This window comes from Syngnathus scovelli, chromosome 5 (assembly GCF_024217435.2).
Source record: "Syngnathus scovelli strain Florida chromosome 5, RoL_Ssco_1.2, whole genome shotgun sequence".
NCBI lineage: Eukaryota > Metazoa > Chordata > Actinopteri > Syngnathiformes > Syngnathidae > Syngnathus > Syngnathus scovelli.
This window is the reverse complement of record NC_090851.1, coordinates 6,885,380-6,912,255: the sequence shown is the minus strand read 5'-3', so window position 1 is coordinate 6,912,255 and position 26,876 is coordinate 6,885,380. Positions and strand designations below refer to the sequence as shown.

Sequence of the window (26,876 nt, the reverse complement as noted above, 5' to 3'; positions counted from 1 at the left end):
ATTTGCTGAGAAACTAAAATTATCTATGGGTACTCATTATTCCTGTTGAGTAAAACAACTATTTTTGTCAAAAAGAAACAAACACGTATAGCAGACAAAATATTGATTTATCGGGTTCTTGCTGAAACTTGCACAAATATAAACAGTCAAAGTGCCTTCGCCTCATCGTGTGTTTATATGCATTTGACAAACTGTTTGACAAACTGTGATGCACTAAAGTACATGGAAACAACCTTGCAATAACAACTCGGTGCTCTGCTTAAAAAAGTGGATGAGAACATCGGAGGTCTCTGTGTTTAATATAATCCGGAGTTTGCCAGACTGCACTAGACATTCTCAACTATCAGGTGATGGCTCTGGATCTTTTGACATGCAAGTTGATGTTGAATCAGATTCAGGTAATGTGACTGACTTGCCCATTGCAGAAGAGGTCCCTTTTTTTTTTTGCCTGTAAAAACCTTTGGTTGTTCTTGCTTTGGGTCATCTGGTCCATTTGCATTGTGAAGTGAGATTGAAGCATTTCTTTATTTTAGATGAACAATATTTTGTGGTTTAAGGATTTGGCTAGCATGTCTGTTTCACAGGTGGGGGTATCGAGATTGAATCGAGGGCCTTTGTATGTAGTGTTATCTGGGTACTCTGGCAGATTAATGGCCATCTTTTGAAATGACTATCACAACATGCCAAGGCTGAAGCGAATTACTATATGCACATTTAATTCTTTAAAGCTCACTGTACCGGACGTTTTGTGAGATAGAATATGTTGTTGTTCCCAAAGATCTCATACATGGTGCCAGATATGTGTATAGTCACAGTCTAATGGATATAATGAGAAAATAATGTTTTTGGAATTCACACTTTGATCTATTCAAATATTTTTCAACAAACAGATTACTCAAGCTCAATAGATGACTATAACAGTTATTCAGACGAGAGCATTTAGCGCACAGCTCAAGGTTTTACTCTGAGAGATTCACAAGTGGTAGGTTATGGGTCCTTTTCACAACAACAAACATTGCATTGAAGCACAAGGATGTGCATATCAATCTTAAACTTTTTGGAGGCTATAACAGATGAAGGTTGCCTCATCTTGTGTGAGAATCGTGATAGCTATGTTAAAATTGGCTAACACAGTAGTTGCCTTCACACCTGAGCCAAGACTGCAGTAGGAAAAGTATTGATACTTGTCTGCCACCTATTGACCTCCCAGCAATAGCTGTTGGAGAAGAAAAAATGCAATATCACAAGTCGTGTTATCTCACCCAGCGTGACAAAGCCCATCTCTGGTGTTTTACACTAGACAAAAAACAAATTATGCCCTTCACACATGCCCTTCCCTATGGTTAAATAAGAAAAGCGGTAAAGAAAGAGCCAAGCCATAGTCATTGAATTAATTTTGCATGTAAAAATTGAATAAAAATGAATTAATATGCATACTATCAATAAGTTTGTATAATTGCTTGACTATTTCCCTGTCTGTTTGTTGTTTGTCGTCATTGCCTTCCGAGACTACTGTACTATAGCGCAGTTGTTTTGGGGTCCAAGATTCGGCGGTACACCACCCTAACAGACTTTTCCAGTCAAAAAAAACTCACAGATTTTTTTCACGAGACTTCAGCATATCAAGGCCAGTTAATGGGACAGCATGAGCATTTACCACATGAGCTCCTGGATGCTGTCTGCAGTTAATGTATCAATTGAGGTATGCTCTGGATAGAGGCATTGCAGACGTCATCGCGAGTTTGGTATCAGGTAAGGCAGCTCTCTGGCAGTAAGCAATTGCAATCCAGTGTCTCTACTCTCTAGAAACCTTCCGCACTAAAGTGTCGAGGGTTTTCCATCACAAAAATAACTGAGGCATACACTGGTGGGGATTATACCCACTCCTCAAAGATGAACTGGCAGCACAGGTAAAGACTGCTGGATCGGAAGAGTAAATTTATCTTTCCAACTGGTTAGACAACTGCTTACGAGAAGATGAAATAGGGCGGACGGTGGAGTTCTGATGCCAACCTCTTTCTAAGCCAATGCCAGAAAAATCAATGCCTGCAGTGATCGACAATGCCATTGTTTCGTCTCACTCTGCTTTGTCCTTTCGTCGGCAAATGAAAGTAGGAGAGAAAGCAAAACAGCTCACTGGGCGAAGACTCAGCCGAATGACACAGACATTTGAGGGCGCGAGTTTGCCTGTATTGTGACCAATCCAGATGTAAAGTAGCCTATGAGCCAAGACTTCACAGAACTGCACTTATCCAATCTACCCATTCAGCCAATAAACTGCATTTGACAGGAAGTGTGCCAATGTTTTAGGATGGTGTATCCGACAAACCAGGTAGAAAGCCACAGGTAAACCGTTTTTAAAAATGTTGTCCTTTCCAAAATTGCCGATGCATGTGTTATTTAAAACAGAATAGCAACCAAAAATTACATTCAGCTCACCGGTATGTTTTTAGAATAACAACACTGGTGAGCTATATATTTAGAACAGGCCTGCTGGCTACTCATGGTCCTCTAGAGCTACCTGGGGCCCGTGGGCACCATGTTGGTGACCCCAGTTACAGAGTGTGAATCAAAAAGTGTTCAAAGAGACGAGATATTTCTCCTGGCGGCAACATTAGTTTGTCTTCAAGAAGGATTTGATCCACCGCTGCCTTGTGCTTAGCACTTGAGGACGGAAATTTTTCCAAGCACAGGTTTTCACTCTTTGTCTAAATGGATTTTATCAAGTGCTCCCTTGTGCTTAGAATTTGAAGAAAGGCATTTCTTGACACGCAGATTTTTGCCAGCTGAGCCAAGAAATATGTTCTGGAATATTTTCTATGGGCTGTATGTACAGAAGTATGTTTCAGTCAACGATCGCGGTACAGTACTTTGACCTAATGCAAACGAGTCACACTGTTTTTGTTTTGTTTTATCTTTATGTCATTGGTAAGGACTTAAATTGATTTACACATGGATCAAAACTATACCAATGTTGTCACGAAAAGGCGATACTACAGAAGCCTGGCAAGGAGAGCACATTATTACGCCGAGACTGTTGTCCTGTGCGGTGGTCTGAACTCCAGGCCTTATCTGACAACATCCGAATAAGTGGAGTATAAGAGAGAGGACTGTGGAGTGTGGTGAGAGAAGGGTTATGATGTCTCCTGCCTCAAGCTGCGCGTAAAAATGATTCAGGCAGATGCTGGAACTCAGCTTAAAAAAAAACTGTAACATTCATATAAATGCAAGCATGGGAGTGCCAAGGTAGTCATGACATGGAAAATAAATGTCGACTTTGCCTTGAGACCTAATGGCCAATGTATTGAAACATATCAGGGAAACTCCTTTTAAAGAGATTCCACGTTAGCTATCTGCCCTCCTCATTCGTTAGCGTAATCATAGCCTCTTAGAATAAGCAAAACAAAGTGGGGGGAGTTGTCACTGTATTTACATTATATCTCACTTCATTACTATACCTGCAATAAAAAAAACTGTGAACATGTAACATGATAATAATAAAAACTAAATAACATTTCAATTCATTTTATTCTGTAGACTGCTATCCTTGCCAAGAAGGAGAACTGTAAATGTATCTAAAAAGGATAAGACTTTAGTAATACATAATAAACACAATGACATTGTGCAAAACTAGACTAATAGCCCTGTTTGTTTATGCAAACTTGTATATAATCCTGACACAGTTACAAATCGGTTTTGTTCCAAATACAAAGGAACCTTCAAAGCTAAATACAAAGAGGTCTGACTATATAGCAATTCTATTATTAATATTATTATGATTATTATTATTATTTTGGTCATTGTACTATGCCGTTTGGCTAAAGTAGCGATACGTCAACACCAATAATAAATTCAGTATTTAGTCAAAAATGATTTCAGTCAAAATAATAAATACCTCTTGCGGTGAAAATCAGAGAAAAATAATCAAAAATAAAAAACATGTTTACTCTGACCAGCCAGAAATATTCATCAGTTTTGTGCAGTTTCCTTTGACAGATGCATTGCCCCATCATAATTGGAAAGCAGGCAAAAAGTGTCTAATTTGAATATGAATATGCTTGCAATTTATTTTTTATGCCTTCCTACCTTGCAAAGCGATAACCTCAAAATTGTAGCCACAACCACCTTTTCAACACTCTCATTCTTCGAGATGTTCCCTCTTAGCCTCCCGATAATCTAACGCTCATCGCTCTTTTCCTTATTTCTCAAATTCAGCTGTGCTCAAAACCAGCACACTGCTGTAGTTTCTGAGCCTTCAGAAACATATTCTCTTAATAAAAAATGGAGAATATTTCTGTGCAATAGAGGCACCAACAATGGGACAACATTGCTTAATATGCTTGTCGCAAATATCTTCATATAAATACATTCAACTTTTACAGAAAGTTTGGAATGGTGCAAACAATGTACATTATAAAGACTTAAATGTCATATGTTCTTTAAAGAGCCCATGGCTAAAGGTAGCTGAATATTAGCAAGTAAACTAAATTTCAATGTATAAAGTGTTATCTTGCTTAATTAGCCTTAAGCAATTTATAACATTATTGAACAAGAGTCCAGACGTGGGTGGCTTGTTAATAAAATATAGATGTGTGCGCATTCATGTGTATTTGTGTGTATAAATGAATTTACAGATTCCTACAGTTTAGAACTTTATGGAACAATGGTGCGTGAACCAAGAAAAGAATATTGTTCCAGATTCAAGGGGAAATGAGTACACACTAATAAATGTATTCATTCAATGTGACATGACAACGATAGCAACAGACAGAAAAGCAGTTAAACCAAAAATGATTGATACCCTTGCCAGGTTGTGAGTTCCATGGATTTTTATTATTTGACTAATTGGTGGATTTGATCTTTTTTTTTTTCAGCTGCTGTTACGTGTACATTTCATTTCAAATATTAAGATGAATATTTTTTTCCAGGTGTGGGATGAATAAAGTCTTGTCATCTGATATGTCCAAAGTCCTTGAGAACAGCAGCACTACATGAACCACTTCATCAGTACAACCCGACTGAAGAACGAGAACACCCCGGTGAATTAGTGTTTAATACAATTAAAGGTTCACGCATCACTAACAGTGAAGAGAAGGACCAGCAATAAATTTGAGAGCAGGCCATTCAACATTGGCCTTATTCCACACTTGGGGTACCAAGGCAACTTTAAGGCCAAAATGGTGTCCACACAAGTTTACAGACAACAGAATGGTCTTGAATGATTTAAAGGAATTTTACAAGTAGGAAAATGTGAATCGTGTGAATATGCAAAACGATGTAGGTTGGGAAAAGCTAGCCAGTGTTATTGCCAAGGAAGGGTGGAAGTTGATCATCTTCTCATGGCATGTTTTAAGAGGAGCATACAGTACGTCTGCAAGAGGCTTAAAGCCTTGAGCCATGACTTATATGCTTTTGCCTTCCATTGAAGTTGAATGTGAGTGAAATGCACGGAAATGCAGTGGAAACAATGCACGTATTACACGATGTGAAAGACTGGAAAAGGGATAAGAGTTCAAGACGTGGAACTAACACGATAAAGATATAATGCCAGCGAGGCAGGCATCGAGGCAGTTGAAGATTTGACAATGAAAGAAATGCTGATTTGACATAATCAGCGAGGCAACAACTCATTAAATGGTAAGAGGAGCTTTCCACATTAAATACATCAACGATCCACTGTGACCTTGAAATGATCAAATCATGAGTGTAGGTGAGACTTGGCATATTTTCAATAGAAACCTCTGGGGATGCATCATAATTGTCCCAGCAGTCTGATTTTCACGCTTGCCACAAGTTGACTAGCGAGTTGCTAAGCACATCACTTCTTGAATTTAGCTCGTGATTTTATCTTATGTTTCACAATGATTAACCTTTTTCACACTGTTGCGCTAGTTATGTTCTTTATTTCTATAAATAATGGCTACAACAGATTTCAAAGACCAAGCAAATGAGAGATGTTGAACAATGTCTTTCTTGTTTGATGACATGTTTGCACAAATATTTGCAAAACATAATGAATTTCCTGAGCAGCAGTTTGGCACCATGCAGATAGAAAGATTCAGTGACAATTATTACTTGCTTCTGGAAGTAAATAGTGTACAAATAGAGTCTTTAAATGTACTGGATTGTATTGTCTTGCAGAATTTCCACAGAAATTTCTAAAAATTGCCAAAAGATAGTTAAAGATCAACAATTAAACGAAATGATGGAACGCAGCAATTCATGTCCGGAGAGAGCAGCAGAAGGCTAATGTGCCCCACCCACCAATGTCTGTCATTGTTGTAGTAAAATTTAAGAATTAGTCTCCCAAACTACTTTAGAAAGTTCTAAAGAAGTTGTCATCATCTGAGTTTAAATTATGGATTAAATCCCAGAATGTCTACAATAGAAAATGATCTTAATGTATTCCATTCTAGACTCCACATGGGGATGTAGAATTACCAGTAGTTTACTTTGGTTACATTACTTACACAATGTACTTAAGTATTTCTGTATTATGTAATTGTCAGATTGGTTTAAATTGTAATCTAAATCCTTAGCTAAAATACAGAACATTTCTTTCACTATATTATTATAAACAAGCACGTGATACGTTATGATTAAAAAATTAGGTAAATTAAACTGTTAAGCAAAAGTCAAACATCTCTAAGCCTATTCTAGCAAAAAAAAAAATGCAAACAGATCTTAAAAAAAAAGATGTGAGTAAAGAATTGGCCTTAAGGCTATGAACTCCAATTAAAACTTGCATGGAACTCTGATTCTTGTTCACCAGTGACTCAACTCTTGTAGCTCGCCCGTATAATACTATTTGTATCAGAGAGAGAGGCAAAAGCTAATTACTGTACAACAATAAGTGAACCGATGTTTCTTTCGCCCTTGGCCATCTCTCATTATTTCAGATGACTCCTTCTATTCATATTTTGTTTGCCAGGTGCATCTATCCATGCATAACACTTGCTGGGTTGTTTTTAGTGTGTCTTAACCACATGGTTGTGCATCTCTCCACGTTTTATTTTTTTCCCTAAGAAGCCTAAATGGTTCAGGTGTAATTTTCTTATGTTGTGATTTCTGATGTGAAGCTAGTGTACAGTCAGATCAATGAATATAGGGGCATACCGTATTTTCCGCACTATTAGGCGCACTTAAAAACTTAAAATTTACTCCAAAAAAAACCACAGTGCGCCTTATAATGCAGAGCGCCTTATATATGGATCAATTGATGAATAGTCAAATTCCTTGGCCAATAAAACTGATTCTAATAATCCAGTGCGCCTTATGGTTTGAAAAATACAGTAATTGTGTCATTTTGGCTTTCAAAACCAACACAATAGATTCAAAATGAAATGTGCTTTAATTGCAGACTTTCATCTTGAATTTGAGGGTTTTTATATTCAAATCAGGCTAACAGTGTAAGAATTATAAAAGTTTGTAAATGTGATTCCCAATTTTTAAAGGAGCCAAAAGTCGTGGACAATTGGCTGCTCAGCTGTTCCATGGCCAGATGGGTATACGTCGCTGCCAATGGAACTGGTTCCCTTGTAGTTAATGATGATGTGAATGCTACAAAAGCAGCATGATGAATTCTGAAGTGTTTTGGGCAATATTAGCTGCTCAGACCGGCCAAACATTTCAGAACTCATTGGAAGGTGCATCACAGTGCAGATGGACAACGACTTGAAGTAACTTTACGATAAAGAAGTGGAATGTTATGCAATGCCCAAGTCAATCACTTGACCTGAGCATGCATTTCACTTGCTGAAGACAAGACCGAAGTGAAAATGCCTTAAGAAAAAGCAACAAATGAAAACAGGTGCAGTAGAGGCATAGCAGAACATCACCGGGGATGAAATCCAGCATCTGGTGATGTCTGGACATTTCAGAATTCTGCCTATAATTGATTGCAGATGATTTGCAAGATCTGCAAACAAGAATTATCTCGAAGTCCCTAATATTTATGACTCGTGAGTGAGTGAGTGAGTGAGTGAGTGAGTGAGTGAGTGAGTGAGTGAGTGAGTGAGTGAGTGAGTGAGTGAGTGAGTGAGTGAGTGAGTGAGTGAGTGAGTGAAGATTGATTACTTAGCATTGCCTCTATGAGATTGCGATAAAAAAAAAAAGAAATGTGACTCAGTCACCGCTCTCCATTTACAATGCATACACTAACCATGAAAAGCCCAAGCAATACGCGTGCCCTTGCTATAATCAGATGAATAAATTCATCTCAATATGCATTAACAATAGAAATTGCAATTCCTCAATAAATTGATGTGAATGCTGAAAGCAAAGAAAATGAGACAATCATAATGCTGGTTAGCACATCAAGGCACTTGCAGTGTGCAACAAGTTTTAATGAGCTGTCACCTGCAACTAGTTTGGCTGTGATTCAAAATGTTTTAGCTGCACATATGTTGCGTCAAAAGACATCAGGGCCTCCCCCAAAATGTAAATGTTTAGTGTTGGAGCAGTACTGTTAGAAATAGGTCTGTTTTTCTGGGGAGTAGTGTCTTGGGGAGTGTCTACAATTGTGTGGAGGAGAGCGTCCTCCAGACAAGCATCACGGTATGGCACAGCAGCTGCTCAAGTGCCTTCCGGGTGGTGAAAGATTGTGGGGGCAACAGCCACAACCACACACACCTTTTTTTTCCCCAGTAGATGTAGACAAAGGGCTTTCTGCATGACCGAGGTCCCAAACCCACCCTACACGCACACACACCCTCTTCCATCCTCCCCCCCAGGCAGGAGGCTATGGAGCATCCAGTGCACAGCCAGTGGGCTGTAGTAATGTTTACCTATTCATCCCAGCATGTTGAACATTAACACCCTGTAAATATGATTTGGAATTCAAGCCTCATACATTTTATTTCCGATGCATCCGCACCTTGTTGCATTTGCATCTTTGCAAACATTCAAACTGTCAAGAAGCCTTTTTACCATATTCGTTTTGTCTTATTTTGTTGCTCTATTTTTATTTTCGGAGCTGGCAAAACAACAGCCAAAAAAAAACAACAACACAATAGCAGCGCTGACAGATAGTAAGAAACTGATAAGTCTTCCCTATCTCGTCTGATGTTTAAAAAAGTAAAATAAGAGGAAGCAGCAAAAAGGAACATCTCAGTATTTCATTTAGCTCAAAATAATAGAATCAATTACTTGTCACTGCACAGACGGCTGCATCTTGCATCCAGAAAGTCATTTACATGCGGAGCAACCGTTTGTTGGCTGTCATGTACATGTTGCATTGTGTGAGGATATAAATCCAGTTAGCCAATGCCGACTGAGGATGAGCACATACTTGTACGTTGTGCCTAACGGCTCGAGGATACTGGAGAGTTTTGCATGAGAATGCAACAACACAACCAAACGGCTCAGGAAAATGCATGAAAGCACACCAGCCTTTCAAACACCTTTTAGTTACAGACGCATACGGAAATTACAACAGCAAGAAGGCTAGAGGACAAGCAGATGGAAATAAAAGGCACTGTAAAACCATCCAGCTCATCTTTCATTTCTGCCGCAGGCTCAGAGCAACTATCTACCATTGCATGCACGCTGCACTGTGTTGGGCACACACATATAGTAGCTGACAAGGTTATCATACAGGTTTGCTAATTCCACTGGATCTTCCTCAAGGGGGTGATGGCATCTCTCTAGGGGTCAATCTCATTTCAGGCAACAACTCTGAAAACAAGTCATCACATCTCAAGGCTCTCTCATACATCTCAGAGTCAGAAGATAGCCTCCGTCACACATACTGCAAAACACTGCAAGATGATGCAGGCACTTTGGCTCAGCTGAGAATGAGCGAGTGCTAAATCTCTGTTTCTAAGGACTTAAGGGAAAAGGGGATAAAAATGGAAAAGACAGGAGGAGGGAGGTGAACTTGAGAATGGAGAGTTGATAAAGGTAAGCCCAGACTGCCATCTCCTGGCCATTCTATAAACTGGTGGATCACAGCTTCAAACAGCCGCATCGCTTTGCCACGATCCATCAAAAGCAAATGTGACCTGAAAAGGGGCATAACGATGGCCTCGGTCATGTGGAGAATTATTCAAATATGTTGATAGTGAATGTCTTATATTGAATATATTATATTATTGAATGATAGCTTGGGGTGGAGAAAACGTAATGACCTACTGAGCGGATTTGGTGTTGGGTAATCAATTTTTATGCAATCACAGTTAGATTTAACACTTTCCCCATCTTTGTTCATCTAGTAAAAGACAGCAGCTGCAGAGGAATAAGAGGCTTGCTTTTTATAACTCGTACTTGAGCCTTTCTCTTGTTTCATGATGCTCAAAAAGGGCTATGAATTTGCTTTTCACTCAGCAAAAGAGAGCAACGCTATACACAAGGGGAGACGAACAGAGTTGAACTTTAAGAAACGGATCAGTTTTCTTCTCACGGCTGAACTAAAATTCTATCATGCTGATTTTTATTATGGTAGATACTAGATACGAACAATGCAGTTGCTAGGTAAATACGAGTGAGTTCTAATCTATTCCCATCTGCAAGATATTGATCGTTCCTTAAAGGAAACAAAAAGTAGTAGATTAAAAGTACGCAAGGAAGTACTGTGATACTTATTTCAATGTACCCTCAACTCATGTCAAAAGTAGATTGCTAAATAGTAGTTAGTAACCTAGAAAGAAATCTATGCTACACCGTCTTTCCCCAACACACCCCCGGGGCTTCGACTCCATCTGTCCACCCACAAATTCCCAAATAAAGACTTTATTCCAACATGATAGGGCTTTTCCTTGTATCACAGATACATATCCGCAAAGCCTGAACTGTTACACAATTCTAGATGTCGGTAAAGGCGGAGGGAAAAAAGTAAAATGTGGTTATTTTCACCTCCTTGTTTTATTCATATGGTGCCCTTTCACTTCATGAATCAGAATCTGAACATTACATTATAGAAGAAAAGAAAATATAACCTTTGTGTCACGTATCATTCTTGGCAGCTGAGTCATAAGCGTTCCGATCGGGGCCTATTAGAAACATCTCAATATGTAAATAATAATCAACTTGGGGGTTATACAAATCCCACTGGCAATCTTTGCTGGAGGATGTTTTGGATATAAACAGTGCTTGCGACACATCCCAGAGAGAGCTGTTACCTATTGGTGCTTGATATTTCAGATAAACAAAATACTGCAGCACCAGAATGACTAACAACGGATTATGGGATTTAAGAGTTGTACATGGTGCCTTGCTCAAGGGTGTGTCTACAATGTTTGGAAGCAATTTTGGAGGCATTTTGTCTTCGATGGTTCTCTGACACTAATCAACAGATTTTTTAAACCATATATTTACAGTTGACCCCCATTGACCTACGACTCTGTGGTGAATACGCGCCATGTCAGCTTGTAAACAGCATAAATTTGTGAATAATTTATGTCCATTGACACTCATTGGAATGTGTCAGGTATGTCACACACATCTATGGGTGCCAAAACCCGCCCGCTATTTTAACATCCACACCAAACGCATTGCAGGCTGCCTGTATTTTATAAACATGGCTGCTTAAAAACTGGACAGCAAGTGATGCAAATGGCCCACGAGCCATAGTTTGGACACCTTTGATTTTGCATTTTATAGCAATCTAACTGCATGTTTTTAGAATGTGGGAGGAAGCTGGAGAAATGCTATAAAGACCCAGGGAGAACCTTTACACATGGCCCAGATTCGAACTCTAAACCCCCCAAAGTAACTACGACTACCCCACAGTGCTGCCATCTATTACAGGCCTTTATGACGCACTGCACCTCGCCGTAAACACATTTGTATGCCGCCAGGGATTAATAAAAAACAAAAAAAAAACACACACAAAACAGATTGGTGATGGTGTTAGCTGTGGTGCAAAAACGGGGTCAAGAGACTCCTCGGGATGTTTTCTACCCCTAATTAAAGAGCAGACAGAAGCCATTTATAATCCCGCTGACTTGTCTGTGATTGTTGGGTAGCTTGCAGTCTTTAAAAAAAATAGTACAGACAATGGAGGGAAATCAGTGGTCTACGGGAATGTTCTTTCCTTAGAACTATGAAAAGAGGAAATTGTGGTTTACCGTGGTTATTTTTGCCGTAATTGTTCCCAAGTACACATGACCTAAAAATTGAACATCGGCAAAAAGGTGCTTCTTTTATTGATGCTGTACGAACTGAACGCTAATATTAGAAGCTGTGCTGTAGGATAAACTGAGTCTCTTTTTGCAATAGCGTATCAAATCTCTCTTTACATATCCAGCTACCTGGTGTGCATGAGCATAAAGGACAAACTGCAAGAGCTTTGAGTCACAGCTTCCTGTATCAGGTCATTACTATTCTAAGAGCATCTGACCACAGTCTGTGTCATGTCTCTGTGGTAAGTTAGGAATTAAACATGCACCAGCTACAGGCTGGCACAGAGGGCTAAGTAAAGGGCAATTTGTCTCATTTAATTGCTGCCCGTCTGCCTGTCAACTGAATCAAATTATGCAGGTATTTTACATTTGTAAAAGTCGCAGTTTTATTTCAACATATAAGTGATCTGATGTCAGTATTACACGCCATGGGGAAAAAAAGTAGCTGGTTGAGCAAAAACTAGTTTTTCTTAAAAATTGATATGTAACAGTTTAGAAATAAATCAAACTGCTTTTGTATCTTGACAGCTGGAGAAATGAAACACAATGTATACTTAAGCTTTCAAAACATGAATACAAAGTGTCAGAATTTCAGTTTAAGAAATAAAGAGGGGGAATGGTAGAATTTGGTGGGGGCAGCACTAATTTAGCCACACACACATTCACACCTATGGCTAATTTAAAGTCTTCAATTAATGTTTTTTTTTTTTTTAATGAGTGAGAAGGCTGGAATACAGACACTAATCTAAAATGTAAACTATGAACCACAGAAATATGAACAAAGTATGCTAAATAGTAAGCCACCACTTTTTTATTTCTTGTTTTCGTGTATTTATTTCATAGCAACGAAAAGAAAAATGTGTTGAATTGAATGAATCTATTTTTTTTAACGAAATTAAGCACAGCTAAACATCAATACAAAGGGTGTTAACGAACATCCGAAGGGAATTGGGTCATCTATTGCTAGAATATTAATTAATTTGTTTATAGTGCATAGCAATCAAACAAAATAGGAGTACATTTAAAAGAACTCCAGATGATTTTGCTTTGACAAAAACACAGCAACCGAGTTTCTACCTTACCTAACCTTCAGAAAATGTTTGAAAAAGGATGGGAGATAATTAACACAAGAAAATCAGGGACATCTCAATCAATTCGGCAGACACTCAACCACCACTCGCACTGCATACAAAATTGCTGTGTCCTTCCAAGTGCCTCACCAACAATGTTGAGACACTAGATGGCAGCGATGTATCATGCTTTGATGCACTTTAGTCTCAGCTTCTACAGGACAAACTAGTTTTGGGGTCATTTTAAAAAGTAGAAACTGAGGTTGGAATAATAATTTTGAAAAATGTCAAAATCAAATGACTGGTTTGTGACTATTCCAGTGGTGTCCTTACAAAAAACAAACATTTACTGCACTTACTGATTGGAGAATATAAATTGCAGATTTTCCCAGCATAATTGATTTGTGAGCATCAGTTCCTGCATCCACGGCTCACCTCAGCATATCTGTGAGCTTCATCGACTACTGTTTACCATTTTAACACTGAGAATTCAATTATCATTTGCTATATTTAGAAAAAATATTGGATAGAATTTCAGTACCTTACTCCGAAAGCTGTCAATTTAAATCTGGTTGAGTGTTAAAAAAGCCTTAACAGCCCCATTAAAAAAAAAAAAAAAAAAACATTTACTGATACATCCTACTCTCTTTACCAGCTGTGAGGTCATGGTGATGCTTAGGTAAGCGATACATTAAAATGTGCCGTACTGAGGTTGGATGTCTTGATAAAAGATCAGAAAATCTAATGAGCCAAAATCACCCAATTCTTAGATCAATGATATAACGCTGCTTTTGTATAGTAGTGTGCATCCTATACATGTTCATAGTATGTTTGAATGTAATGCATTGATTGCATAAAGAGAAGCAGGGGACTTACATCAAACTCATTGAGGGCAGCGGCCAGTTCCCCGATGCAAGCATGGGTGTGCTTCTCGTCAGTAGGCGAGGTGGCCTGAGCGGCACTGGAGATGCCACCGATGGCCTCCTGCACTTGCTTAAACACGTAGTCCCGGTTGGCACGTGTAGCCGCCACGTCCGGGTGGCGCAGGAAGGCCTGTGAGGCGGTGTACAGCATGGTGGCGTTCTTCTTCAGAGCCCCGCGAGCAGCGGCCATTTCATCTCGACACTGTGGGTCTTTCAGTTCCTGAGGAATGTGTTTTAGTTAGCAATAGTGAAGACAAAATCAAAACATGCACGCAAGATGAACGTAAAACAATTTATGAATTGTTCATTAGAATGAGTGTTGGTTTTTTTTTGTCTATTCTTCCAATTGACTGGGAAACACCCTGCCCCACACTCAAAGCCACAATATGTGAGATTTTTTTGTGTATGAATACTACTCAAAAGTCAAAAGATGTTTATGTTTTTAGAAGAAGTAAAATTTTGTGCAGTTACCTGCTGTCTCCTGGCTGCTACATAATTAAGCTTCACCATCTCTTTGCCAAATTCTTTGAAGCGGTTTGCCAGGTCCTGTTCATTGGTTGCATTCTTAACTCCCTCAAGGGCCTCCTCTACCTGTCTCACACAAACACACACACGCACGCACACACACACACACACACACACAAACACGGGCACATAATAGATCCCACAAAATAAATTGATGTTCACAGAACATTTTCGACAAGGCTTTAAGCAGTATATTTTAATGACATAATCATCCAAAAACGCTATAGCGTTTATTTGGCTGAATGAACAAAAATGATTTTCCGCCAGCATGAAATTGCAAGCGGATTTAGGGGAAAAAAGACAATAACCATTAAGATGTGCAATTTAAAACGGGCTCAATTCAGCAATCACCATCCATTATGCGGGCACATTGTGATTCTGGACTCCTTTCCATCCCTAATGAAAGTGCTTTACAAAATGTAATGGAAAGGAAAGAAGTGAAAGATAACTTTGAAGAGGCCTTTGATGACAAGGCTTATGGTGGCTTCAGTTAAGATCCTCTGTGGCTCTCAAGAATGGATCTGGAAAAAGGGATTAAGAGGAAAAGCAAAGAAGCCCAATGTTTGTTTTAATTAAACTAATAAAATGTGTTTTTACATCCTTACATCCTAAAGATATTTTTGTAATTTCAAGTTTTAAAATGGTTTCTTTAATTACAATTTCTTTCACAGTAGTTGCTTTTTTAGGGCAAGTTTTCTTTTAATTGCCTGTTTATAATGAAATACAACATGTGGCAATGCAAAATGGAATCAATGTTGTATTATCTTGTGGTTTGATGTTTGAACAAATTAGAAACCAAAATACAGAAGAACAGGAAGGCTAGGGTGGAATCCAAAATATGTTTTTACAGATTAATAATGCTTTACTAAAGGGATGGAAAGGCAACTGTTTAGCGAAAGAAAAGACCTGCTCATGATTCATAAATAGATCTGTGAATGTGGATGTGATAATGACATGCTGCACAATTTCTTCTGGAATGAGCTACTAACTTCCTTGATGATGTCTCACATAACGGCAGCAGCAAAATGAACTCAGAAGTTCATAAAAAAAAAAAAATGTGTCTGCCAATTGAAAAGAAAAACAGTCAAAACTTATTCAGAGCTCTTCATTATGCAGCAAAATGATGACATAAAACACACTGACAGAACAAGAAACAAGATCATCAAATGCCAAGGAGTGGAAGATTTTAGAACATCCAGACATAAATCACCTAGAGCACAGGTGTCAAAGCCAAGGGCCGGGGGCCATATACGGCCCGCCACATCGTTTTAGGTGGCCCGCAAAGACAAATTGTGCATCAAATTCCTATGTCAATTCCAAATTTTCACTTTCAAAAAAATAGAGATATTGATAGCAATTTGTATTACTATTCATTTTTTCAAAACATTTATTGATTTCATTTCAATCTTTCATTTTTAAATATTTAAACAGTTTTTATTAGTCTCTGTTTGAAAACTAGTTATTCATCAGTTTGATTTTTTGCCTATACTACAATATGAGACGTTCATTTGGGTTGACAATTTGAATGGACCTTTGAGGCAAACTATGACAATGATGCGGCCCGCAGCAAAAATAAGTTTGACACCCCTGACCTAGAGCATGCTAAAGGATAGCATGAGGGAAGTAAGACACCCCTAAAATAAACATCTGCCCAACAACACTTGTTTTTCTATGTATCTTACAATTTTAAGGTGTGCCAGGAGCCTCATAACGTCAGCCATGTCAGCGAGGATGAGCAGGCGTGTGACAGCAGACAGCAGGGCCCGGGCAGCCCTCACCATGGTGCCACGTTTCACAGAAGAGCAGGGGTCATCGGCAAACTCTGAGGAGGCAATACGCATGGTCTCTCCTGGAAAAATAATTGACAAAATACAGACGGATATGTTACCAAAACTAAATGGAGACCATTCAAAATTTTAACCAGATTAGGACTACCAGGGGTCTCGGACTGGATTACTGTTAAAAAAAAACAAAAAAAAAAAACAAAGACACAAGTCTGTTTGGCTTTGTGATGACTTAAAAAAAAAAAAAAAAAAGAAGAAGAAAAAAGCAAAAGATGCATGTGCATAATTTAAGAGTGACAAGAACTGAGCGGAAATGTGACAGTAGCATAGGTCGATGCCATGACGACAGATTTAAATGTGCTCATTTCAAAATGACCTTTGCAAGGTGAACGGTGCGATTTTACAGGGACCATCTCATCCTATAAAACCAATGTTGCTTGAGATAAATGCCAGCTGAATCAGGAGAATACGATTCGCACATTGGTCACCTACACGTTCATATGTTTGACTGAAAAGTCATACCGCTTTGCTAATCTGTTACGTAAACGTTTTCATCTTATTGGTCTGGCGTGACAGCTTAGTCACGCATGGCAAAGGAGTAGACGGCCAACGCATTCATCGGGTTAGAAAGCAGCAACAGAAAATCAGAGCTGACCAAGCAGAAAGAAAATGAGGGCAAAATGTGCGCTGTCGGCCATTTGCTCTATGAGTTAATGAGACCAGAATCCAATTAATCAAAATAAAATATACACAATGTTGGGGGAGGTTATCCAGAAAATTCTTTAGGTATAAAAATATGAGTTGGTGACTTCATGACAATGCTTCAACATGCCCACCTTGCTTCCGGACAGCATCGACAGCAGCAATGAGCTCCTCTTTGAGATCCTGGCTGTCTTTAGCAATCTGTTCTCCCTTCTCCAAGAAATTCTGAGTGGCCTGCTCAACTGAGACTGCCAGGACATGAGCCTTCTTGGAGCGGCCTTTTTTCTTACTGGACGGTCCTTTGTTGCTTGTGTTTACCAAAGTGGTCACCTAGGAAGCGTAGAGGAGGGAAAGAAAAAAAAGTCAGACACAATACCGGAGGGTTTGTAGTACTTTAAGAGTAGTCAGGTCGTAATTGTCCATTCCAAAGATCCACTCAGGAATTTGTGTGTCGTTAAACTCGTGTCACTTTATGCAGGGATACGATTGCATGGAGGCAGAAAAATCACAGGGATCCTTAGACCACACACTTCATATTCAGAAAAAACAAACACCATCATCAAACTGATTTGCTGTGAGCTAAGTTCATGACAAAAAAACTCGACATTGTTTGTTAAAGCCTTTTTGCAGCCTGTATTTAGCTGAGAGCGATAACACACACTGCACACAATCTGCTGTATTCATGCAGACATGATCTGAATTCTTTGAGGACTTCAGTCTAAAAATGGGCCAAGAATAAAGTTATATTCCATCTTGGTTGGTTTTAACAAGCTTTAGCAGCACATTCTCATCTTGTCAGCAAATGGAATTCATGATGTATTTCTTTTACAATCTCTACACACACACACACACACACACACACACACACGCTCAAGCTCCAAGAGAGAGCTCATTAAAGTGCAATGGTGTGGTTATTTCCATCCGTGTTTGGAATCAATACCCTATTATTATTGAGACAAAACAAACCTCTGCACAACACACACTCTTCCCCGTGTTGGTGATGAGTCCTCGATAAAGTTCACTTTATGTGGCAAATTAAATCAATTAATTGATTCATTGTTAGATTCCAAATCATGGAAAAGTTTCCTGTTATGTTCCTATAATGTTGAGCAGATACTATGAGAAGGGACGTCTGCATGGATGGAGCTAAAGAAGACTTTTTCATTTCAGTCTGAGTCATTTCAGGTTAAAAGTTATGCATCAGAGTATAAAAAACTAAGGGTGGAAAATACCGTCGCTGGTGCATTTAGTTAACGATCCATGGCATTATGATACCACCTAATCATGACCAAAGAGGACATTGCAGAAACAAATAGTAAATATAGTCAGGGAAGGCATCCAATCACTGCGTTAATGAAATCAAATTTAATTGCTTTAGCACTATACCTTGCAGCAGCAACACCACAAAGTGCTTGTAGTGCACCTGGTCCTTTCAGAGAGCAATTTATTCTTGAACTATCCTACAAAGCAGTAGAGCGATAAGCAATATATTGGCTGTTCATAACATTAAACAGTAGAAGTACTGCCAACAGTAGGAAATTACTCTGTAAATTAACACCAGACAATTTAAGCATTTTTTCGTTATTCTCCTTCAGTTTTGGGACTGTGTTAGTCATGTATATGTACTACCGTATTTTCCGCACTATAAGATTATAAGGATTATAAGGCGCACCTTCAATGAATGACCCATTTTAAAACTTTGTCCATATATAAGATATATACATTTGGCCCGCAGGCCGGACTTTGGACACGCCTGCTGTAGTGGCTCAATATTGGTCCATATATAAGGCTCACCTGATTATAAGGCGCACTGTCGGCTTTGAGAAAATTGGAGGTTTTTACGTGGGCCTTATAGTGCTGAAAATAAGGTATATGTACATGTGTATATATGCATATGTGTGGAAGGAAAAAGATAGATAGACAGATAGATAGATAGATAGATAGATAGATAGATAGATAGATAGATAGATAGATAGATAGATAGATAGATAGATAGATAGATAGATAGATAGATAGATAGATAGATAGATAGATAGATAGATAGATAGATAGATAGATAGATAGATAGATAGATAGATAGATAGATAGATAGATAGATAGATAGATAGATAGATAGATAGATAGATAGATAGATAGATAGATAGAAAGAATACCATATTCATTAACACACATGTTGGAATACACACTTCAAGCACAGGGAAAGCTCCAGCACAAGTCATGTTGCTTTCCACCGGGATTGTCTCATTCAAGTCACAGCCACTTGATGTTTTGTTCTTCAACAGTGGCTGTAAAAAGCTTGATGTATATTTAATTATGCCCTGAATAACCTCACGGCAGGCACTTTGGCTCAGGGAACTTATCTACCTTCATACAGATTTAACAGTGTTATTTTTATGGATATGAAATGCTGTCTCTGCACGCAGGTCCCGGAATATCCCAAGAACAAGCTTGTGGGGAAAACAAAACAAAGACTTTATGAGATTAACGTTGCATCTAGGTGGGTGTTGAAGTTTTTAGGTTGGCTTCAGATTCACCGTTATATTACCTGTGGGTGCAGTTAATTTCTAGCACTACCTTTGGACTAAGGTAAACCGCACAGCTGCTGTTATTCTTTTCAAAATATGTCAGACCGACTGCCATTTTTCTGCTTTAAATCATACCAATCAATGTCATGCAATCCGGATATCGATATCAGTACTGAATTTGATATGTTTTCCAGATGACAACTTAAAAGTTACCTAAGTGTTACTGTTTTGTATGATGAACTACCAAAAGGAAGCAACAGAAATTGTGTGGCTAAACGTCCTTGTGAGTGATGAACACAGCGGGAAAAATAACACTGTTTTCAGGCTCAGTGATAACATCAAGGTGCTCCAACACTACAGCTTTTATTAACATTGCCAAGGCATCCAAGTTCACTGTCACTTTCGCAGCAACACAAGCATAAGACAGATTGCCTGGCTGGCTAACTTTTGGAGCATGATCAGCACTGACAGCCATCAAATTCATACTCGGCTTGCTGCAGCAGTGACGCAAATAGGCCTACAACAGACTGCAAGGAACAATAGCTCTTAGTTGACATAGAAGATGTGGAAATCTACAAATAAAATGAAACTGAGAAAAATCCAGACACGTAAACAAAATGTGTCTGACATTTTTTTTATCTTGACGGAAGAAAAAAATACTTTGTCGGAATTATATATACGCCAGCAAAAAAAATTGCTTATGAAAGATAAGATAAAATGACAGCGACAATTAGGATGTCCATAACAGTAAACAAATAATTTATGAATCCTTTCAAAAGCATAGCTGGTACAATTATTGAATACAGCCAACCACTTTGAGTACGAATGTAATTTGTCAAACCCTTCTTTGAAATGTAATGTTTGCCCGGTGAATTCAAATGACTGCCTTGCCACTTTTCTACAAACTGGTCTCTTAAAGTGTCCATTTTCATTGTATGAATTAGCAGCTCTACTTGGATTTTTTCAGAGACCACAATAGGTTATTTTATTAACAAGGGAGCACTAAAGCATCCAAAAGGTCGTACATCGGTGATCAAGCTGGCGCTGTGGTAAGGCTAACCTTTCCCTGCATGGAACACGAGGTCTTGCTGTGCTTTGTGCTCCCATTTTATCGCTCATCAATCGCATTAATTGCCATGTGGCCTTTTCTCTCAGAACACTGGCCAGTGGATTCTCAATTCAGCTGTAAATCCCTGTAGCCCTTTTGTAGATGTTTAATTTTCCGCTTTCAGCCTTTGATACCCGAATGATGGGCTTTGACTTAACACAAGAGAAGAAAGTGTGTGAATGTTGAAGTCGAGTTAACGTTACAGCAGCCCTATTGACATAAAATTATATATGCATTCAAGGAAACGATATTAATCCATAATATTACTCAATAAAACGATGCGCACAAATGTGACAGGTAAGGTGAAAGGAAAGGCTCATGAGGAAAAGCAACATTGCCTCTACTAGCCACCTTGGTGTATGTGCATGAGAGGGAAATAAACCTGAAATAATGAGAAAAAAGTCTTGTGTGGGTTCTCTGGAGTCTTTTCGATTAGGCTACACCTGCGATATTAAAAGAAGATGACATATCGACTTTTGCTTCGCTTTCATCCTCATCCTTCGTCTCTCTTGTGCACACATTCAAGAGAGGCCACGAGGTAGGCTCACTGTCAGAGTGCTTTGAAGATCCTAAATGGATCAGCTGTATTCTGCCTGTAGCTTTGTTCGGCAACACCTTGCCTTTGGCTGTGCCATTATATCACAGTCGTCCCGTTAGAGTGCCAGTGTTAGTGCTTGACCTTTGAGTGCCACTATCCTAGACATCAGGGACGCATATATTTTAACTCAAAACTATCCATCAGAGATGGGTGACTCGAGTCATTGGTATTGAAGAAACTCAACTTTGATTTGAAGTGCATGACTTCATGAGTCATCTTCTTTATACTTTCAAATCTGCATTTTGACACAGTTTGGCTTTTTATTTATTCAATATTGACAAAAATTCTGAGAAAACTCGGAAAACACCTGGGGGGCCTAAACATAGACATACTGCCTAGCTCAGCCAGCGTCAACATGAAATGTTGTTTTACAAAAGTATGACAGTGACAAATAGGTGGCTGTGTCAGTCAAAACAAATACTGGAAAAACATGCAAACTCAGAAAGGACAGAACATTTTGGAACTCTCATCACTGTCTATTGCATCTACAATTTTAGGTTTGTGAGATCCGGTGAGAATATGATCTTCACCATTTCTCATTGCATTTTCTCACATTATTTTAAACTAACAGTAAAATTATGGCATCCTTTAAAAAACCACTCCTTTTCTGTTGTCTTAATAGAGTATGGCAGTGACTGCAGCATTAATCCTGAACTATTTCATTAATTAGCGTTATAAAGTGAAGAAAGAGATGTATTTGCAAAGAACACCTTCTTGATTCCTATTGATTCATAAGACACAGCACTAACACTTCACAGATGACTCGTGAGATCAAGCACTGATTATGTCCTCCATGAAAATGATGAGGTGAGTACTTACCATTAATGAATCCATTTCAGAGAATAAAAGCAAGGAGTGTAAACATAGCCCTGTCAGAAAAAAAACGCTTTGATAGCTTCTCTCTCGCTCTGATCTCTCATACAGGATGCTACAGTAGAGATATTGCACGACGTCACAAAATATCCTAATATTCCATCCAAGTGGCGGAATTAGGGCAGACAGCTCATGAGATTAATCGACCATTTGATTTTGTCAAGTGGTCATCGTGTAACATTATAGCTTACAACTTTTTTTTTTACGTGTAAAAAATAATGTGAGAAATAAAAATATAGATACAGAACCAAAGCAATCTACATATTATATTTGGGTAGGATATTAATATAGCCAAAGGAAATAATTTAACAAGCAGTGTAGTCTTTCATATTTCCACAAAACCTTCATTAGAAATGTGTCTCTTAAGTCACCCAAAAAATTTGAGAAATCATTCGAGACATAATCAAATCTTGTAATATCCCAACATATGTTAACAGACTTCAGTTTAGTAAGCAAATAAATAACTTTGGAAAGCCTAACTATTAACCTCCCTCATTGTCCGGCATGAATAGCTTAGGAATTACAAATGAGAATAACGTTGGAAGTCTCATGTCATGAAGCGGCTGCTTATCTGGCGTGCAGAGACCATGTTCGTTTCATCTAACCGCAACACTTCATGCAAAAACAATAACAATGCCACCCTCATATCTCAAAACACTGAACACATCCACTTTCTGAAAAACCTGACTATCCTAGTATGAGCAAAGTATCATTCTTAGTTCAGGCATCTGCAAACAATCAATTTCCAGGCTTTACTTTCAGTTATACAACGCGGCTATTGTTTCAAACAAATTCACATAAAACAAGTAGAAATTGGGCATTTTATGATGTGTTGATGAATTTGAGAGGCATTTTATTAGGATGATCCTCACGGCTTTCTGCATTAAAAAGTGTTACATTTGCATCAAGAGGTTTAGGGGATTTACCTGTGTCACGAGGGGCTCCAGAAGTCGCTCCACAGTCAGCGTGCGGATTTCCAGACTCTTTGGGTCCCATTTCAATAAGATAGGAGAGGTGGCGGTCGTCATGGTCTCTGTTAGAGTCAAAAAGACATGGAAGAGATGTAAAATTTCAAGTTGCACTGCCATAAAATACTTTTTTAAAACATTAATATTTTGTGATTTACTTTCACAAAAATAAAAAAGGGTATACAACTTGCAGTGGTATCAAGCTAAAGCAAAAAAGACATCTTCTTGGGAGTCTTTTGTGGTATTTGGGCTGCAAAGTATTTTCCGTGTGCCCGCATGTGTGGTTCACAAAGAGGACAGTGGCAAAAATAAAAAATGTGATGTTGTGGCTTGACTTCAAGATTTTTATAGTGTTAAGTAAGCCTACTTAAAAGGTTTAATGAGCCAGTGCCAATAGTGATACATTTCACCGTTGGCCAAATACAATTGTACATTTTCATAATTGCAGCACGACAACATTCGTAAATTATTTTAGCATTCTCCTACTCAGACATTAATTTTTCCAAGCCAAAATCCATGCAGTGCCTAAGGATGTCGGTGTTACACAGGTAATGTGAGGACTGAACAGCTGTCATGGCGGTAGCGCGTTATTGTTGCTGTGGGGATGTAGGAAGCACTTTCAGTATGGGCCAGCTGGGACAGCACCAGTTTGCTGCCAATGAGGCAAGAGGAGACCCAAGTGTGTGTGTGGGGGGGAAAGATTGATAGATTTGGGCCAGAAGTTCTACTTCTAAGATGAGCTAAGATGCAACAACTGGAAATTTGACAAGACGGGATTCTAGGAACAGCTCAAGGGTTTAGTATAAAGATTGCTTTTCTTTTGTGAGTCTGACTGTTTTGTTAGTTAAACCATTGGATCACAAAATGTTACTTTCTCCATTCTTTTGTGTACGGAATAATTCTGTACTTAACACAGTCTGGTATGAAGAGGTGGGATGGACAGAAAGGTCTGTGCTTGTTTATGAAAAGAATAAATGCGGGTTAGACTGATGCCAGGTAAATTATACAGTGGGCAACAGTAGAACATTGAATGAATGAATGAATGAATGAATGAATGAATGAATGAATGAATGAATGAATGAATGAATGAATGAATGAATGAATGAATGAATGAATGAAAAATAGATCAGATGCTGCATATTTGTCTCAACATTAAGAATATGGATTTGAGGCCTTGTAGCAAGATTTAAGTATGTAAGAACACTAAAACACAGTAACAGGCAAATAAAGTGTGGAGTCTTAAATTCTCCCTTAGTCCGTCGTATTTGTTGGCCAACACTCTTTTTCCACTTGTGACTTAACAAGCCCTGATTAAAACTGTGTTTGATGATATTCCATCCAAGCATACAAATATAAACCAAACCCAGTGCACCAGAACCAATATAAGCTTATTCCCATCGCATGCTTATTTGTCTCCAGACCCTAGTCCACGCGATGTGGCGCCACATGGACATGGATTAAGTTTACTGCCGTGGACGTATTAACAAATGAGGTTAATACATGATAAGCATTAAATAGGCAAAGAAATAAGGTCAAACTATGCAAAAGGAGTTTTATCTTTTGCTTTCCCTTTTGAAATTTACAAACAAACTAACACAGAGTACATTTCACAAATCTCATACATACATAGCGACGAAACGCCATTGTGAAAGCACAATAATCCCAAATATAAAAATCATATAAAGGACGTATAGATTTTTACGCAAGAGGAGAGAAGAAAAGCAGTCGTTGAACAAAAGGAAGGTCAATGCACCAAGACAGAACGCAAACACTGGGGATGGTGGAGCAGGCATTGGTACGGCCAGGCCCCCAGATGCCGCCAATTGTGGGGATGAAGAGAGACTATTAGAAACAATTGAGGTTGAAGGACAGAATAACAAATAAGAAGATCGACTGGAATGGCATTGAGCAAAGATCTTTGCACGGTTTTGGTCGGAAAAATCAAAGAAAATAGAGAGAATTTTCAACAAGCTGTATCATACTCGTGTTTTGGGGATAACCCTGGAACTAGCGCAGACAAATTATGCACAGTTCACCAAACTACATTGTTAGTGGCCATTCATTAAGTGTCTGTGCTCCTGCTAGATTTCAATACATACAAAATAAAAAAAAAATAAAACAATACTGCCAAGGTGAGACATTAGTCACATCATCTGCTTCACTTTTTCAATGTATCGAAATGAATGTATCTTAAATAGAACATGCTGTATTCAATCTGTAGGCCCTTCAATCAATGACAAAAACATAATGATAAAGCCATGAAGTCAAAAACCTGTGTAAAAAATTATTCAACAGTATGAAACTATCTAGAATTTTGTTCAAATTTATCAACTGATAAACCAGACAGCAAAAAAAGTGTCCAATGGCTCCAATAAGAACATAAAAAGTGAAAAATAAACTGAATTCTATGCCTGATGTCTCCACTTAAATATCCAAGTCTTTACATCACCATATTCTAAAATTATCAGGACATTTTCTTCGCCCACATACGAAAATACCAGGACATGAGAGTGAGGCGAAAAAATGTGATGAAGTAGTGGCCCAAACCATTAACCAAATCTGGGGATGAGCTGAGCCTGCTGGTGTTGTCTTCATTTCAAACAATCAAAAGTGACAAGGCTCGGAAACAACTAAGACAAATGCTATCACCATTCCATCTTGTCAATTCAATACATTTTCTCCCTTGAGAATGTGACACCTGCAGAGGCTGCGGGAGAATGATTGTATTGATAAAACACGTGTGCTATCTGCCGACTAAGGATATTTCTCTCTAAATTCTTAAACGTTATATAAAAAATGTCTCCTCTGTACCATCAATTTTCCACTGACGCAAGTACAGCGCTCTCACAAGGAGTCTCTCCCTTTAATTAACAATGTTGTCAAGGCACAACTTTTGCAGCGTTTGCCTAAACATTTCCTGCCAGCAGGATTCCCGTAAATTGGCATGGTGTGCAGCGAGCTGTAAATCCTTGAAAATCATTACTCTGGAAAGGTTGAGAATATTAAAACTTTGCAAGCCAAAAATACAATGGGATGCATACACAATCAAGACTATATTTTACCTTAAAAATTGCATACAATGCAAAGCTCTAAATTTGAATATTAATATGTCACACCTGTCTGACAATACATATTCACACTGATATCAGTATAAAAAATGTTCAAGATAAACAAATCAGTACGAAAACTCTGAACCAACCAAAGAACTTGCTTAATTAAAAGGTATATTGTTAAAATAAATGAGCGCCTCGGTGCATTGCTTGCAATAACTTTATATTTTGTAAAGGAAGTAACATAATCAAGCATGTTTGGATACATTGTGTAGATTAGAAAAAGAAGTTTAAGCTAATTCCAATGTTAGCCTTATCTTCATCACAATTAATCAAGTAACACATTAAATGATGTCTCGTGCCAACAACCATTTACCAAAATATTTTTTTTTTCAATAGCCAGTCAAACTATAATAATCAATGTCAACTAATATGGTGAGATTTTTCAGACATATCATCCAGCCCTAATTAAAGTTCAAGGAATGTTCTCAACCACTACTTATAACCCTTCCCAAAATGTGAGTCAGTGTTAGGTATAACATGAGGGAGTGTTATAAACAAATCATTTGCGATCATGGTGGGGGTGTAGTTGTGGTTTTAAGCACTCAGGACAATAACCTCGCTCTCTCTA

At 38.4% G+C, this 26,876-nt stretch overlaps 1 protein-coding gene across 4 annotated transcripts in view; it reads right to left on the bottom strand.

Annotated features, from left to right (window-relative positions):
* ctnna2 (catenin (cadherin-associated protein), alpha 2) overlaps positions 1 to 26,876 on the bottom strand; it is a 190,208-nt gene that overhangs the window by 124,596 nt on the left and 38,736 nt on the right. For all 4 annotated transcript variants that reach the window (XM_049719420.2, XM_049719421.2, XM_049719422.2 and 1 more), the window contains exons 2-6: positions 23,154 to 23,260; positions 17,258 to 17,453; positions 16,320 to 16,486; positions 14,584 to 14,703; positions 14,066 to 14,332 (exon numbers count right to left, since the gene is read on the bottom strand). In XM_049719420.2, coding sequence (XP_049575377.1) covers positions 14,066 to 14,332; positions 14,584 to 14,703; positions 16,320 to 16,486; positions 17,258 to 17,453; positions 23,154 to 23,255 — 852 coding nt within the window. In that variant the 5' untranslated portion in view covers positions 23,256 to 23,260. The remainder of the gene's footprint in view (positions 1 to 14,065; positions 14,333 to 14,583; positions 14,704 to 16,319; positions 16,487 to 17,257; positions 17,454 to 23,153; positions 23,261 to 26,876) is intronic.